This window comes from Gymnoscopelus microlampas (assembly GCF_963454915.1).
Source record: "Gymnoscopelus microlampas genome assembly, chromosome: 20".
In the NCBI taxonomy this organism is placed as follows: domain Eukaryota; kingdom Metazoa; phylum Chordata; class Actinopteri; order Myctophiformes; family Myctophidae; genus Gymnoscopelus; species Gymnoscopelus microlampas.
The window spans coordinates 17,395,278-17,410,916 of record NC_139957.1 but is presented as its reverse complement, the minus strand read 5'-3'; the positions used below and the strand labels follow the sequence as shown (position 1 = coordinate 17,410,916).

Sequence of the window (15,639 nt, the reverse complement as noted above, 5' to 3'; positions counted from 1 at the left end):
GAGAACAAAGCTTTAATTTAAAAAAAATCATTTTTTACAGTTCAGCCATTGGCCAAGCCGTCTAGAACAATTTGTATGTATGGACTGTCTGTCCCCTTAAAAGTAGACCAATCACAGCAGCTCATGCCGCTATGTGCATGACGTCACAAAGTCGAAGCACGTCCTCCAGCCAGAAAGCATGTTGTGTCTTTCTTACTTTACTTACTGTATGCTCCTTTCCCCCTATGGGGCATAAGGCATCGATAATGTTTCTCCACCTATCACGGTCTTTGGCAACAAGTTGTGCCTCACCCCATGAGAGACCCATCTCCTGCAGGTTATCTCAGGTCGGCCTCGTTTCCTTTTCCGCGGTGGTGTCTAGGCTATCTGAGGGCAACTTTGGGGATCCACTCTCGGGGCATTTGTAGTATGCGTCTAAGCCATCTTAGATGACGGTGTTTCATTTCTTGGCAGTTAGTCTTCATATAGAGTTCCTTGTTTGATATTTTATTGGGCCAGAATATATATGGCAGATCTTTCTCTCTAGCGTGACATAACATGCCATCTCTTAGTTACACCAACATTGTTCTTGTGATGCATGTTATTGGTAAAGTATGCTATTTCTATTTGGCCAAATGAGGCATAGTCCATCACTACATAGTCTGCGTGCATGTGTGTAAATATGCCATACATACTTTTCTTATTTAAGACTACTCTTTCAAATTAGTTTAATTGTGAAGGCTTCAATAATGCTGGCACGTGCACAAATAGTGTTTGATACTAAAAAAAGAAAATAAATATATTTACTGTATACTGTATATACAGTATGAAGTACAGTATTGTGTGTGTGTGTGTGTGTGTGTGTGTGTGTGTGTAATTTTGCACAATAAACTAGTGTTGAATTTGTCAATATTTGGAAGGTAATTTATATGGAGAGTGTGTCCAAAATTATGATAATTGAGAAATGAGAAAGCTATAGTCTTCGTTGTGCTCTGTTCACTGTGTATTCATGCATGTGTGGGGGTATGTACAGTACATGAACTTAGCTTTGGGCATTTGGGGTGCATCTCTGATCGTTTCCATGCTCATGTGTGCCTGCACCAGCGTGTTGCTTCGTATGTGATTGTGTGTGGCTTTGTGTGTACACATGCCTTTTATGTGACTCAGTGTCCGCCTGCCGGTGTGTGTACCTCTTGTACCTGCACATTTATCTATATCATTTATGTGTGTGTGTGTGTGCTTATGTGTGTTGCAGCCTTTTGGCGAGGAGATCCTGGCTTCTCTGTGGGAGCTGAAGGAGGCCCTGTCTGAGTCCGGCCCAGTGGACTGGCCGGAGGGACAGGCCCTGAACAGCAGCCTCCACCAGGAGTGTCTGTACTACCTGAATGCCTATGGAACACACCTGGCCCTGGTCAGCTTCTACATGCGTCAGGACTGCATGAGGGAGGCACTGGTACACCTGCTCAGCAAGGTGAGGAGTAGGGCTGGGCAATTAACTGTAAATATACTGTATATCGAAACCGATATTTAGAACCAATAACTGACTTAATCTTGCTCATGTAGATTAATCGAATAATCAATATTTTGAATATTTGTATTTTATTTCTTATATATCAACAAATCGACCCTCTATTCGATTCTTTATAATCGACTAAATCGATTAGTCTGATTAACCACTTAACCCTGTATTATTCTTTGTTGTACAATGGTGCATACAAAAATAGCCGATATACAAGCTCACAACGTGTCGCTATGCGTTGTGAGTGTATAGATCTACTCTTTTCACACATTTTTTTGTAATCGTTCATTAATCGTAATTTATGCAAAAGTTTGAAATAATGGTGATATTGAGTTGCAGTCATATTGCACAGCTAGTGAGGTGGTGTTTGTCAGAAATGCATTATAAAAGCACTTAGAAATTGCTGAACTGTTGAGGGGACTTTAAAAATAAAGGGAACACTCGTACTCATGACCAATAGTCAACGTCAATGAATGTTTAAATCCCAGGACTGCCTGGATGAGGTGTTCTTGGAGGGAGTGCTGCAGCCTAGTTTGGAGTGCAGTCGCCTGGGCATGTTGCAGGGCATGTTGGAGACCCTGGACCCCGGCCTGGAGGCCTGTAGCCGCTACCTGATTGCCGCCTGCCAATTCCTGCAGCGCCGGGGATACTACCACACCCTCTACCAGCTCCAGCAGTTCATGATGGTCTGAATCATTGATATATATATATATATATGTAGTCTATACTGTATGTCTGTCTGTCTGTCTGTCTGCACACACACACACACACACACACACACACACACACACACACACACACACACACACACACAATATACTGTATATGGATCATGGTGTGGATGGAATTCAATTTATTTCAATTAGAACAAATACATTTTCATTCAGTGCTTAGGAGATTATGGAGCTTTTTATTTGTAAAACAAAATCCCACATAAATCATAATAATAATTATTCATTCTACAGGATCATGTGCGGGCGGCCATGACATGTATCCGTTTCTTCACCCATGGGGCTCAATCATACTTGCAGTTGGGAGAACAGCAGGTGCAGTATATCATTTGCCCCATTTTCTTTTTCTCTATTTTCTCTTTTTTATTTTATAAACTACTTTCAACCTCAAAAAATGAAACTTTTCAAAAGCGGCTGTGACGTGTATGTATGTAGTGTATGTGTATGTACACTAGGTCTGCTATTTTTGCTATTTGTTGTATGAGCAAGAATAAAGGGCTTTAGTGGGCAAACAGTCAAACCACCAACTATAAGGATTTCCCTATGGGACCTAGTTTAGTATGTTTACTTGGATTGTGACCAAGCACGCGAGGTGCTGAAACGTATATGTGACACACTCCCACGTTTCTTCACCTCACGTGCAGCAGTGGAAGGAAGTGAAAAATTACACATTTATTTATGTTACATTGCAAGTTCCCAAAAGAAACCTATAAAAAACAAATTAATTAGGACATTTGTAAAGATCTCACTTTGACCCTGACCCTGACATTAACCGTTGACTGTATCATCTTGACCTTGATCAGAGGTGGTTGGTCAGAGCCAAGGAACACCTGAGGACTTACCTGCAGGAGCAGCAAGGTCGGAGGAAGTCTGCAGTCATCTCCTTCAGGAAGACAATGTCCTCCAACGATGTGTCCAGGTAAAGGTGCTGACACACCGGGGGTGCATTTACTGTCTGATTAATGCAACCAAAAGTATTGAGTAATGAGTACATCCACACAGAACACAAATTTTAATGCGGTGATGAAGCGTCAATTTCTTTTTTCAGAACAAGTTAGATTTTTCACCATGAATAAAGGCATCAACCTGTATGAATGAGGCATTGACTATATGAATAGTTTTGATGGTAAATACTCGGCACAGTGATTTCCGTATCATTTATTCATCACGTCTGCAGTGTGTGTGTGTGTGTGTGTGTGTGTGTGTGTGTGTATACATATGGATGTATTTTAGATTTGTATACGGTAGGTCAGATTGGATCAATTTGCTACATTCATCTGTCTGGTGTTTAATTTGTGTACGTATACCGTAGCTTCTATGATCTCTTGCTATTGCCTCCAGGCACATGAACACAATTGAGCTTCAGCTGGAGGTAACACGGTTCCTTCATCGCTGTGAATCTTCAGCATCCTCCAAGACTGTACATACGACTACCCCTTCCACTAACAGCACAGCTTCCACCGCACCCCCCACACTGTTTGGTAACAGCAACAACAAGATTGAGGTGGCCTGCAAGGTGGGCTGATTTGTTGTATTGCATTATGGGCAATATAAAAGCACATACTGGCCAATCTACAAGCTCACACTGTGTTGCATCGTGGCGTGTGAGTTTGTGGATCTGCTATTTTTATTTTCAGTATTCTGTGTGTGAGAAAAACTTTGGTGGTTTGTATGTTATGGAGACCATAACAAAATGTGTACTTTTTCAGGTGATGCTTGGAGGGAAGAACATTGAAGAGGGGTTCGGTATAGCATACAGAGTCATACAGGTATGACAGAGATGTGCTCTGTTCTGTCACAGTGCGTTTTCATCAAAGCATGTCATCCCATTTCAGTTCAGTTCACTTTCAGCTTACTGTAGTGACGCATAGTTGACAAACATACAGTTGCACAACACGGGAACATTTACATATGATTTTCCCTTAGCCTTAGCTTTAATAAAATATGACTGTTTTGTGTGTTTCACTCTCAATCCGTCCTTCGCTCCCCTCCTTCCCCTCCACCCAGGACTTCCAGCTGGAGACCCAGACGGTGTATGTGCGTGTGGGTCAAAGGTTGGTCCGTCAGAGGCAGTATGGGGCTGTCCGTCAGCTGCTAAAGTGTGTGGGGGAGTCGGGGACAGCCACCAAGAACGACTGCGATGCTATCGTCCTCAGCTGTGTCTCTATTGCAGACAAGGGTCCTGCCAATGTGAGTGTCGGTCCTTTTGACATAGCAGAATCACAAAGTAGATGTAAGTAACGGTCCTTATGACGTAGTACAATCTGTAGATGTGAGTGACGGCTGACGGTCCTTTTTGACATAGTAGAAATAAAATGTGTGCTTAGAATTAACACTCCTTGGCCTGCTATGTAGATACCTGATGAAGAATGTTCCGTCTGACTTTCATTTATTTTATTTAGGCCAAGGAGTTGGAGAGTCTCATTTTGGAGACAAAGAGCACAGAGAACAAGGTAGAGTAAACCTCAATGCTCAATTTCTTTTTCAACTTTAATCTTCACTAATGCACAATTCACTAATCATTTTGTTAAAATAATTGTTAAACAGCTTTATATTCTGATAGTGCTCATTGCTATAGAGTGTTAGTTCAGTAACAGGAGTCCTCATGTCTCTCCTGCTCTTTACTAAACAGAAAATGCATTTTCAGGTCCGGATACCTATTTTATCCAATCAGGAGAGAGAACTTGCACAGAATACAGATTAAACAAGTGAAATTGGAAGTGCTGGTACTAAGAAATGAGCAGACAAATGGGTACTCTTTCCTAATTGACTGAGATTTTTCCGCCCACCTGAAATGTATTTTCTGTTTATTAAAGAGCTGAAGAGACGGGGAGACCTGTGTTACTGAATACCGGTACTCTATAACAATGATTACTATCAGAACCGTTTCCTGCACAAGTGCTGACATTTTTACCCTTGAGCTAATGTAGCCTGGCTGCTTGCTCAGGGGATAAATTGAATATTGACCATCAGGTCAAAATTCGTATCAGATCCTGTTGAGACATGACCTTTGACACGAACTACCGGTAAATGTCTCAATAGAAGAGCAGGGAGATAAAATACAACCACCCCAATTGTATAAGTTATATTGTATATTGTATTAACATACTCTACCATACAGATTGGACAAATGACAAATTTTAACCAAAAAATATCAATTACTAACCTTACCTTTTAATATTGAAAAGTTATTTTAGCATGATTAAAAATGCCGTGTTATATATAATATTACTATTATCGCAATACTGTATTATCATTATCTAAAGATTAAGGCCTATATACAGTAGTATCTCTATTATCAGGGCACAACTTTAATTTTGAAAAGCACCATATTAATGAATCACAATCATGTCGGTGTGTTTCATTGTTATCAACTTTATAAGCATCATTAGCATTAGCACCACAGTGTTATCACTATGCCTCCATTCACAGATCAAGGCTTACCTGCAGTGCAGCAAGCTGCGGCCAGCGTACCTCCTGGCGGTGAAACTGGAGTCCAGCCGAGCCGGCCCGCTGGTGCAGGAGGTCCTGCAGGCTGCCGAGGCTGCAGAGGACTCGGTGATGCAGAACATCTGTCGCCAGTGGCTGTCTGAGCACCACAACAAAAGCTCACAGCAGCGCCAGGGGCGACCCAATGCTAGGTAATGACATCACACCGCAGGGTAGTGACAGAGTTGGTCTTAACTAGGGCATATGTCACTAACAGTTGCAGTGAGCATGTTAAGAGCGGTGGGTGTCGTTTGTGATTCGAGAGTGCAGGGTTCCTAAACAGAAAGCATTAATGGTATGGAAAAGTATGTTTGTCCATGTCTGGAAGAGTATGGGGGTGGGGGGCAAAATGTCATATATACAGTATATATTATGCTATCCTATTTAAAATAATTATTCTCAGTTATGCAGTGCAGTGGCTCTATCAGCCAATGCTCCCTCCTGACCAAAATCTGCAAATGCTGTCTTGTTGAGGTAAGAGCCGGTATGAAAAGTACAGTAGGAACCCTTATAATTGCCTTGAATACCTATTGTTTGTGCAGACTCCTACTTCTTTTAAAGAAACACCATTGTGCTTTATCCCTCCCACTCTGGTCTTATTGACCGTAATTATTTCCTTGTGTGTTTCATCCATTTCTGTGGCGAGGGAACAGCAAAACTGCACTAGAATGACAACCACTCTATAACAATTATAACAAGAATTCAACAAACAAAAAAATAAAGACGCAATATGCACACATAGTTCAACTTTAAACACTAAACGTCTAGGCATAATCTCTTACAGAGTATTTATGTTCTACCTCAGCCAAAAGGGAAAATATAATATTGCTTACAGAAAAGCCTCTGAAAATGTCTTAGTGGGTTGTACTGTGTTTTGCCATTTCTTTGTCCTTGTTATATTTTGCTCGTGGATGAAGTGGGGTTTTGTTTCATTCAAATGGAAATGCAATGAGCTGTATGAAACCCCTCAAGTTTAACCAGGCCAGGAAATATTGGTACACTTTCAATACCTCTGAACACAGACAATTTGGAATGTTGAATTTACAGTTTTGAACTGTGTTCTTGTCGATGCTGTTTACCTGTTGGTTTCACCTGTCATTCTTGCTTCAATGTTTTCACAATCATTAATCTATTTCCTTTTAATGAGGATAATAATTGATAATAATAATAATAATGGTATTAATAAACAAAAAACATGGCATTTGAGGTACCGAAAGGGCATTAAGGTTAGCACAAAGGAGCTTTCCAGAAAACAAATACTTGGAAGTTGGATGCACAAAGGGACCTCAATGAATTATTAATGTTTAAGAAGTTGAGCTTGGAAAGGTGATTTGAATTGAAAACATGAAAAAAGTCCTCTCTGGTCACCATGATTGTCTCCAGGTGGCATATGTGTCTTCTAATGTTTTGTCTCTGAAAGTCTGTTCAGAGCATATATGAAATTGTCTTTTCACTGCATTGATTCAATGTTTTCTGCATTAGGTGTTTTGAAAAGGTGTAAAGTAATTGGCTCCGTCACTGCTGTGAAACTATGTTCTCATATTTTTCTGTCAAAAACATGTTGCTCATATCATATCAACAGAAACCTGTGAATTATTTTAATATATTGTGTATATATAGACATACAGAAACAATCATGGTATGTTACAAAAAGGGATTTAATCTTTGCCATATTTGTGTGTGTGTGTGTGTGTGTGTGTGTGTGTTTGTTTTGTTTTGTTTTACGACCTGGACAAAATAACTTCATGCCATGAAAAAAAGTGTTAAATTAAGTTATTTGTTCATGATGGCCACCTATGTTACAGAATCAGCTTTGTCAAGCTGTGGATTATATTTATGTTTATATTTAGCAAGGCATCATGGTGCCGATCTGGTGATGTGATCAGAGGCATTCACGTGTCGCATCAACTGTAGTTTAAACTATAACACCCTGGCCTCTTTTTCCCTCTCAACAAAACACATATGATCATCGGAGATGAGAAGAAGCCATTTTAGGCTGTTGAGATGGGCCATTGTCATTTTATATGGATGTGTTTGCACTCAAAGCCGCCTATATGATCAGGACTGTTGTCTTTTCACTGCCGCACTTTATACTTAGTGAGTCTCAAATAACAAATTATTCAGGAAAACTAGTGTAAAATTGGTAAGAAAAATTGAGTTTTCCTCAGAAAAAAATGATTTTTGAGGCTAGTGGTGTCTGGTTGAATTACTAATGAATTCATTTAATAATGAATCTGCCTTTTCAGATTGTTAAAATTACTGTGATACAGTTGCCATGTTGATAAAACCTCACTAATAAAATGTGGATTGTGTATATAAATGTACATGTCATTTACTTTTGTTTTATTCTCTCGCAGGCTAGAAACACCCTATTCATAGAATGCCCAACCTTTCCCTTTTTTCTAAGCCAGTACCCACATATCCAGTGTATGTGTGCGTTAACAAAGAAATATAAATAAATAACCCTGAGCTGAGTATGAGACAACTTGACTTCAACTGAACTTTGTTTTCTTACTTGGGGTCACTGATTTCAGAAGGTTTAACATGGAGACCAATGGAAACTCCACAATCTGCTGAAGTTGTCTTGTATTCACCTTTAAATGTAGAATCAAATGTGTTTCATTGTAATCATAGATAAACTTTACTGGGGGACCCAGTGACACTCCTGGCTATAAATAGCAAACAACAAATGCATGTCACGGTTGCCCCCATGGATTGACTACTTCCTCTTTCATGTTTGACATGCAAGCACAGTGTTGCTATAATGGAACCGTTCTTTATTTCATGCCTTCCTGGCGAACAGCCATGCCCAGAGGATTAGGTTTTGAGGTTGTCCGTCCATTCGTCCCGCCCAACCTTGTGGACATACAAGGTTTCTGCCCGACATCGATGATATGCTCTTGTTCTTTAAAGGGATAGTTCACCCCTAAAATGACTTTTTTTTTAATGTCTCCTACCGGAACCACTGCCGGTCATCAAATTATTGGCCTAGGAATGCGACAAAATCGATAGAAACTATTGTCTAGTGAACTATCCCTTTAACCTAATTTTCAACCTCCAATTCCAGCCATGTCCAGCTCCAGCTGCACTTAATCCCTGAAATGCCAATGTATCATTTTATTCTAATCAGTCATTTTGAAAGTAAATTACAGGATACGCTTTTGTTGACAATTCACCCACACCCAAACACACATCACTTTCACTTTAAGTAGGCACAGGAAGAAAATCACTTGTCATAATGACAGTGTAGCCAGCAGCCTACTACCCAGAGGACATACCCCCAGACCCCTAAAGGCATGTATCACAATTTCGCATTGGGTAGGTGGTGCACATCACTCTTTCACTTTGAGTAAGAGAGCATCACTCTTTCACTTTGAGTAGGCGTGCATCATTCTCTCACTTTTAGTACTAGGCACGCATTATTACTCTTTCACTTTGAGTATGCACGCATCACATTTTTATTTTCAGTATGTGTGCATCACTTTAACTACTTGAACCCCATACGTTGAGTGGAGTCCCTCTGGGCTCTATACTAATGAATTTTCTGTTTTCTCCATTAAATATCTTTGCTGAAAATAGCTAATAGCTATTTTCTGCAAAGGTTTTCCCAGAATTCAGATGCTGGGGTTTTACGTGGGTAAGTAGGCAGGCATGAGATAATAATGTAGCTATTACATGAGAAAATAAAATAAGTCACTTTCTATTAATATGTCTATTTATTTACATGAAATGTAAACATTCAACTCCAGACATGGATGTAAATGTAGTAAAAGGCATGTTTCACTTTTGTATAAAATGCTATAATCTCTTGGCAACCTTGCTCATAGTGAATGCCGAGAGAGAAACGGAAATGGCAAAAAAAAACTTTAAAACACAGGAGCCAAGCTTGGAATGATAGTTACTCCAGGGATTTGCAGGGGGATCTTTTGCAAAAATTAACATTTCTCTGTAAATATTGCAAGGGGTTGCAACTTTGACGGTCACAAGTTTATTGTAGGAAACAAGTTAATATTTTAAAAAATTGGCAAGGATTATAACAAACTGTAATTTTATATGAATACATGGTATAAATATAGTACATCTACAAAAGCTTATTTAATTCAAATCTCTTCTCAGAAAGCATTACACAACCCTTGAACTCTTTCAGAAATGCACAAAATCAAGCAATATGATGGCAAATCCTGGAGTAATTTAAGAAGAAATCTAAAAACAGAAAGCAAAAAAAACGAATACAAATTCTAGAATAGATTTGCAATTTACCCTGGCTGGACCCTTCACAGTTTTCCTACAGCATCACAAAATATTAAGTTGCTTTTTTGCCAACATAGTATTCACATTGTGTCACAAAAAATATATAATACAAAGTTTGTGGCTTACAAACAAATACAGTTGAGTTGTTTTGGTTGTGTGGAACCAGTAACATTGGAATACCAAAATACTTAATGAACTGTATTAAAATGTAATTACTGCAATATTACACAAAAACAGCAACGTTGCATTATGATACCTTTACATTATTACCCCAGCTGCTTGTAATCTCAGTAGTTAAACGTTGAAAGTACATTTAAAAACTAACAATGAAACAAATGGAATAAATGAGGTTTGAATGTATACGAATTTTGAGAACAGAGATAGATGACAGTACAAGGCTTGAATCAGTCCCATTCAATACAGAGAAGTTCACAACTGACTTCCCAAAGTCTCTGTGCTGTCTTTTCATTCCTGCCCTGCGGGGCAACGAAGGCAGGGGCACAATCACTGAGAGAAAGAGAGAGAGAGAGAGAGAGAGAGAGAGTGTGAGAGGGAGAATGTATATTACATAACGGCTAGTGAAAGTACTGTGGCCGAGTTTGGATGATACAACCTCATTTCTGTTTTGGCTTAATTGCATGATTTTTGACCCCACCTTCACCTTCCCGCAATCCCACTTAGGGTCCAGAGTCTCCCGACTCATCGTTTGAGAACTTCTGATGTAGATTATTATAACACACTATAATAATTAGACTTCAAAATATGTCAAGATGTATTCTTTGTAGTTCTGGGTGTATTTGCACATTTTAGGCATTTAGCTGACATTTGACATTTGCCCCCAATCCAACCCTTAATGTTGAGTGCCAAGCAGGGAGGCATTGGGTCCCCTTTTTATAGTCTTTGGTATGAATCAGCCAGGGGATTGAACCCGCCTCCCAATCTCAGGGCAGACACTCTAACCAGAAAGCCACTGAGCTGGTCCCTGTGACATACTAGCGTCATGTCAAGGGGTGTACTCGTACACCAAGCCGCCTCATGCTACAGACACAGGAGATACTGTTGGCTCCTGCCCTATGGACCACATGCCACGGGAACCGTTGGTCCCAAGGCTACTTACTTTTATAATATCTTGCAGCGTAGTTAGTGAATGTAAAATAGGAATACAATTTAAAATACATTCCAAATATATATACATATTTGCCAGGTTTGGTTTAAATTCCTTATTTCCTCCCTCTACCTACATCATCAGATCCCTGCTATGTCTCTGACAAATGACCATAATCCCCTGCTCTTACGTCATAGCCAACCCTGTTGAGGTGGGGTGTCCCCTGAGTATGACTTAACTGAAAAATGACCAATGGGTGACTACTGTACTTACTATTGGTTGTTGGTAATGTTGATCCAGGAAAGCAGGCTTATGGTAAAGTTACACTTTAGCTAAATACCTAACATGTGAAACTCATCTGCTGTTAGCCTACCTGAAATGTTTCCCAGAGATGGAGTGCAGCTCCTCTGCCACGGCGCAGTAGATGGATGTCTGTGCTCCCTCCCGTGGTGTTTTAAGGAACAAGGAGAAGGCGGCGAAGAATATTGTCATGAGGGTTGAGTGTCTGGTGAGCTCTGAGTTTACTGTTCCCGGGTGAACTGAGTTCACAGTCACATTACAACCTGTCAAGAGAAACACATAGGAAGGAGGTACCGTGGAAGGTACAAATTGCAAGTGTTTTCATAGTGTAGTGCCAGAAATCTCCACTTCTAATGTTGCTAATAATGGGGTGGTGACCATGTTATAGTTCAATGACATGTTTGCAAAGACAGTAAAAACCTCTTCAATACAAACAATTACACGGTGAGGGTAATATTTGATGATATAAAGAACTATTCTACACATCTGAACATTTATAATACTCTCCTTTTTACTCCTCTTGTTGCCACAGGGCAGAGCAGGTCATCAGTCCTGCGCGTTTGTGTGTGTGCATTTGAGGAAGACAATCTGTGTGTGTGTGTGTGTGTGTGTGTGTGTGTGTGTGTGTGTGTGTGTGTGTGTGTGTGTGTGTGTGTGTGTGTGTGTGTGTGTGTGTGTGTGTGTGTGTGTGTGTGTGTGTGTGTGTGTGTGTGTGTGTGTGTGTGTGTGTGTAGTATGCGTGTGTCTACCTTTGAGTCTGCGAGCCAACTCCCTGGCAAAGAGCACATTGGCCAGCTTGCTCTGACAGTATGCTAACCCACTGTTGTAGCTGCCTTGGCTCTGTAGGTCATGAAAACGGATCCAGCCAAAGTTGTGTGCCAGAGAGGAAACAACGACAATACGGGCTGGCGCGCTGCGCTTCAGCAGACCAATCAGCAGCGAGGTCAACAGGAAGTGGCCTATAGCGGTGGTAAGGAAAACGTACAGTCAGTGGTGCAGAGCTTTTCACTTTATTATTCAGCTAATAATTGATGGTTCCTGTCTTGTTTGTAAAAAGGGACAGCTAAGGGTTTGGGATAAATAATAATATTCAATTTGTAAACTTCACAGACGATCAGTCAGTCAGTCAGGTAATCGGTACATGGAGGCTACAGGAGCCCTATCCTGTTTAATGTTACTTTACTCACAATACATTTCTGTAAATACTCACCTAAGTGGTTTACTCCGATCTGCATCTCGAAGCCATCTGTGGTTTTCTTGTAGGGACACATCATCACCCCAGCATTGTTAATGAGAATATGAAGATGGTCGACCTCTAAACAGAAAAACAGTGCAAGAAAATATTTCAGTTATGATGGATTGAGGATGAATTACGAAATAAAGTATCTCACAGTTAATATATATGTACCTCTGAGAAATGTCTGTGCAAAGGCACGTATAGAGCACGAATCTGCCAAGTCCAGCTCTCGAACCTCCACTTGTGCTTCGGGGTATACGGCACAGATACTGGCTGCAGCCTCCTCACCCTTTTCTACATCCCGACAAGCCATTATCACCCTGGCCCCTGTAATCAAAAACAATCATTCACTATTTTTACACGGCAGCCATTTTTCTCTTACTACTACTTAATATACTTGGGAGTTCATAACCCCCCCTGAATATGGAATAAAAGCAACATGGTTGCTGACTGTGTAAATGTGGTTTATTGGTTTGATTTCTCTCTTTACTAAAGATGACACATTTTCAAAGTGTCAAAGTCAACGATGATGCCAGATGCCCCTTTACTTCGTATCGTATGTAGAAAGAAAATATGCTGTACAATATAAAGAACTGTGCAGCATGCATTGCTCACCAATATTTGGAGCCATTTTCTGAGGGTAAAACCACTAGTTTTACATTTACACATTATCATCCACTGGCATGGAAGGTCAGTAGCTATTGCATCCTTTTTGGAAACAGGATGCATTTAGTTCTATTTGGAGGTTCTAACTTCTACCTCACCTCTTATAGCTAGGTCCAGGGCTGTTTCCTTCCCAATCCCTGTGTTAGCTCCAGTGATTAGGGCGGTCTTCCCATCCAGGCGAGATATTGTCTTGCACACTGGTCCAGCTGCATATCTCCTGTTTAGAATTCTGTTATTAATGTATTATCACAAAATAGGAATATCATTTGAATGACTAATACTTTGTACATTCAACATTTTTTATTTAGTAATTTGGGGTACTAACTAACAGTAGAATGAGATTAAATTATTGGATCCACAACAAGGAAGCAACAAGGGTCAAAACAAAACCACATTCCCTTGACTATAGATAAGAATATCAGGATGTCAAACCTAATAATTACTATTACTACTGGTTAAAACTGAATGCATGAATTTCAACTCTGATCAATAACTGTTAATGTTATACGCTACACCACAAAGACACCCATGTACCTGTCAAACTACTTAAAAAACGTCAAAGACGTCCTAAAACACAACACCAGAGAAAGCTCCACTAATCACGTTCAACCCAGATTTGGCTCAAGCAAAGGGTTAAATTCGTTCTACTGCTATGCCACCAAAACGTGGAATGCCCTACCAACGGTCATAAAAAAGTCTCCTTCAAAACTGCTCTAAAAGAGCCCTTACTGGTGGCTGCAATTCAGAACTGGCCCCTGTAAAAAAAAAGTCCAAGCCTATAACCAGAAATCCCCCTCCCCCCTCCCGCAAACTGTTTACTGTACATATTTTTATTTTTGATTACAACTCATTTATATCTGATGTTTTTGCATAGTATTGTATATTTGTTTGAAATTGTCATTAAATGTTTTGATGAATTGAGCATCACCCCAATGGAAACAAGCCATAGTGCTTTCTTGGGTTTTAATCCTTTTACCAGACCAGAACTGTATTTTCTGTGCTTTTTTTTGCAAACTGTTAAGGTATTCGATCAATCAATCAATCAATCAAAGCCAAGACACGTCAAGTCGTACGACCCACGCCACTTAATAGAGCCGCCCCATAACCAATGACCCAGCAACATTAATGCATACAAATAGAACTCCGCCCACGCTCAACGCTCAGATTGGCTTGTGTATATGAGATGGGTTTGACCGTTGGAGAGATGCATGCTCACCTATGCAGAACTATACATCTGTCAGACTGTCGATGCATTATTTTTGTTTAATTGATTACATTCTAAATAACTGATTTTAAAAGCACATCCGAATAGAAGAATACAAAACACAGGATAAGATGTCAGCTGTCAGAGGAGTTGGCCTGACCTGAATGAATGAATACACAATTCGATGAATTGAATACACAGGACCCCAATGGAAATAAGCCATAGTGCTTTCTTGGGTTTAATCCTTTCAAGCATCCCTTTTTTTTGCAAACTGCTAAATAAAGTATTCAATCAATCAAAACCTGGGAAATTACATTTATTTTATCATAGAAATGATCTTCAATATGCTCGCTGCAAATGATACACTGCCTGACTCGCATCTATAACAGTATATTATTATGGAATAACTGTGTTTATTAAGGAGATGCTACTGATGCTGCTTACCTTATGTGAGGTGCAAATAAAACCACCGAGAATATTACTACTCCAAGGCCTGCGACGATCAGTAAAAGCACCATCGTGCCTTTCTCTTTGCTCCACTCGCCTCCCACTACTCTGTGGAGAACAGCTGATGTGGGGGCTCCTAGCTACTGTAGCAGAGATGCTCTTCACACACGGAATCATGGGATTGTAGTTTGTACTGTAGTAGCCCTGAAACATGACTGACAGCCATGGATGAACTTGAACCTGGTGTTTGCACTTTTCCATTTATGGTCCGTACATCAACATAAACGTTCAAATCTCAAATGTAAAGTGCTTACCCCATGGCCACAGATGTTGCAATTATGTACGGGCTCTTCGAAGTACCCTTATATTCCGAGTTGTTCAATAAAAAGCATTTTAATCCGATTGGTGGCCATTTTCCTCATAGAGTATAATCTATCAGAGTGCAATACACCTCCCAACCGATAGGGCCGTGTAGTTAAAAGGATTAGGCAACAGAACTGAGAAAATGGCCATCAATTGGATTAACATTATTCTTATTGAACAATACGGAAGCTATGGGTACTTCTGTGGGCCCGAACTGAATTTTAACATCCGTGGCCATGGGGTAAGCACTTTATATTGGAAATCTGAACGTTTATGTAGATGTACGGGCCGTAAATGGAGACAGTGTAAACACTAGGTTGAGGTTCATCCATGACGGTCGTGACAGAC

The 15,639-nt window shown here is 40.1% G+C and overlaps 2 protein-coding genes across 4 annotated transcripts in view; one reads left to right on the top strand and one right to left on the bottom strand.

The window, feature by feature from the left end:
• Positions 1-8,042, top strand: part of zfyve26 (zinc finger, FYVE domain containing 26) — a 41,302-nt gene extending 33,260 nt beyond the window's left edge. For both annotated transcript variants that reach the window (XM_084045272.1, XM_084045271.1), the window contains exons 35-43: positions 1,235-1,450; positions 1,987-2,184; positions 2,464-2,544; positions 3,033-3,148; positions 3,571-3,745; positions 3,939-3,998; positions 4,237-4,419; positions 4,632-4,682; positions 5,662-8,042. In XM_084045272.1, the coding sequence (XP_083901398.1) occupies positions 1,235-1,450; positions 1,987-2,184; positions 2,464-2,544; positions 3,033-3,148; positions 3,571-3,745; positions 3,939-3,998; positions 4,237-4,419; positions 4,632-4,682; positions 5,662-5,874 (1,293 nt within the window). In that variant the 3' untranslated portion in view covers positions 5,875-8,042. The remainder of the gene's footprint in view (positions 1-1,234; positions 1,451-1,986; positions 2,185-2,463; positions 2,545-3,032; positions 3,149-3,570; positions 3,746-3,938; positions 3,999-4,236; positions 4,420-4,631; positions 4,683-5,661) is intronic.
• Positions 8,043-9,440: 1,398 nt separating this feature from the next.
• On the bottom strand, positions 9,441-15,035 carry rdh12 (retinol dehydrogenase 12). Of its 2 annotated transcripts, none has more exons than XM_084044072.1 (7): positions 14,926-15,035; positions 13,376-13,494; positions 12,783-12,938; positions 12,585-12,689; positions 12,124-12,333; positions 11,448-11,637; positions 9,441-10,476 (listed from the first exon to the last, which is right to left on the bottom strand). In XM_084044072.1, exons 1-7 carry the CDS (start codon positions 14,997-14,999, stop codon positions 10,374-10,376), a joined length of 957 nt encoding a protein of 318 aa, XP_083900198.1. In that variant the 5' UTR covers positions 15,000-15,035; the 3' UTR covers positions 9,441-10,373. The 2 variants fall into 2 exon arrangements, with proteins under 2 accessions (XP_083900198.1, XP_083900197.1); XM_084044071.1 differs by having other exon boundaries at positions 13,376-13,506; positions 14,926-15,013.
• Between the last annotated feature and the right edge of the window lie 604 nt (positions 15,036-15,639).

What these genes read in the sequence shown, in the direction of transcription:
- rdh12 (XM_084044071.1), bottom strand. Translation starts at nt 14,999, where the DNA reads ATGGTGCTTTTACTGATCGTCGCAGGCCTTGGAGTAGTAATATTCTCG. An exon ending in CCTGGACCTAGCTATAAGAG is followed by an intron (nt 12,939 to 13,375) that starts GTGAGGTAGAAG and finishes TTTTGATTACAG; the next exon opens with GGGCCAGGGTGATAATGGCT. An exon ending in ATCTCTGGGAAACATTTCAG is followed by an intron (nt 10,477 to 11,447) that starts GTAGGCTAACAG and finishes TCTTTCTCTCAG; the next exon opens with TGATTGTGCCCCTGCCTTCG.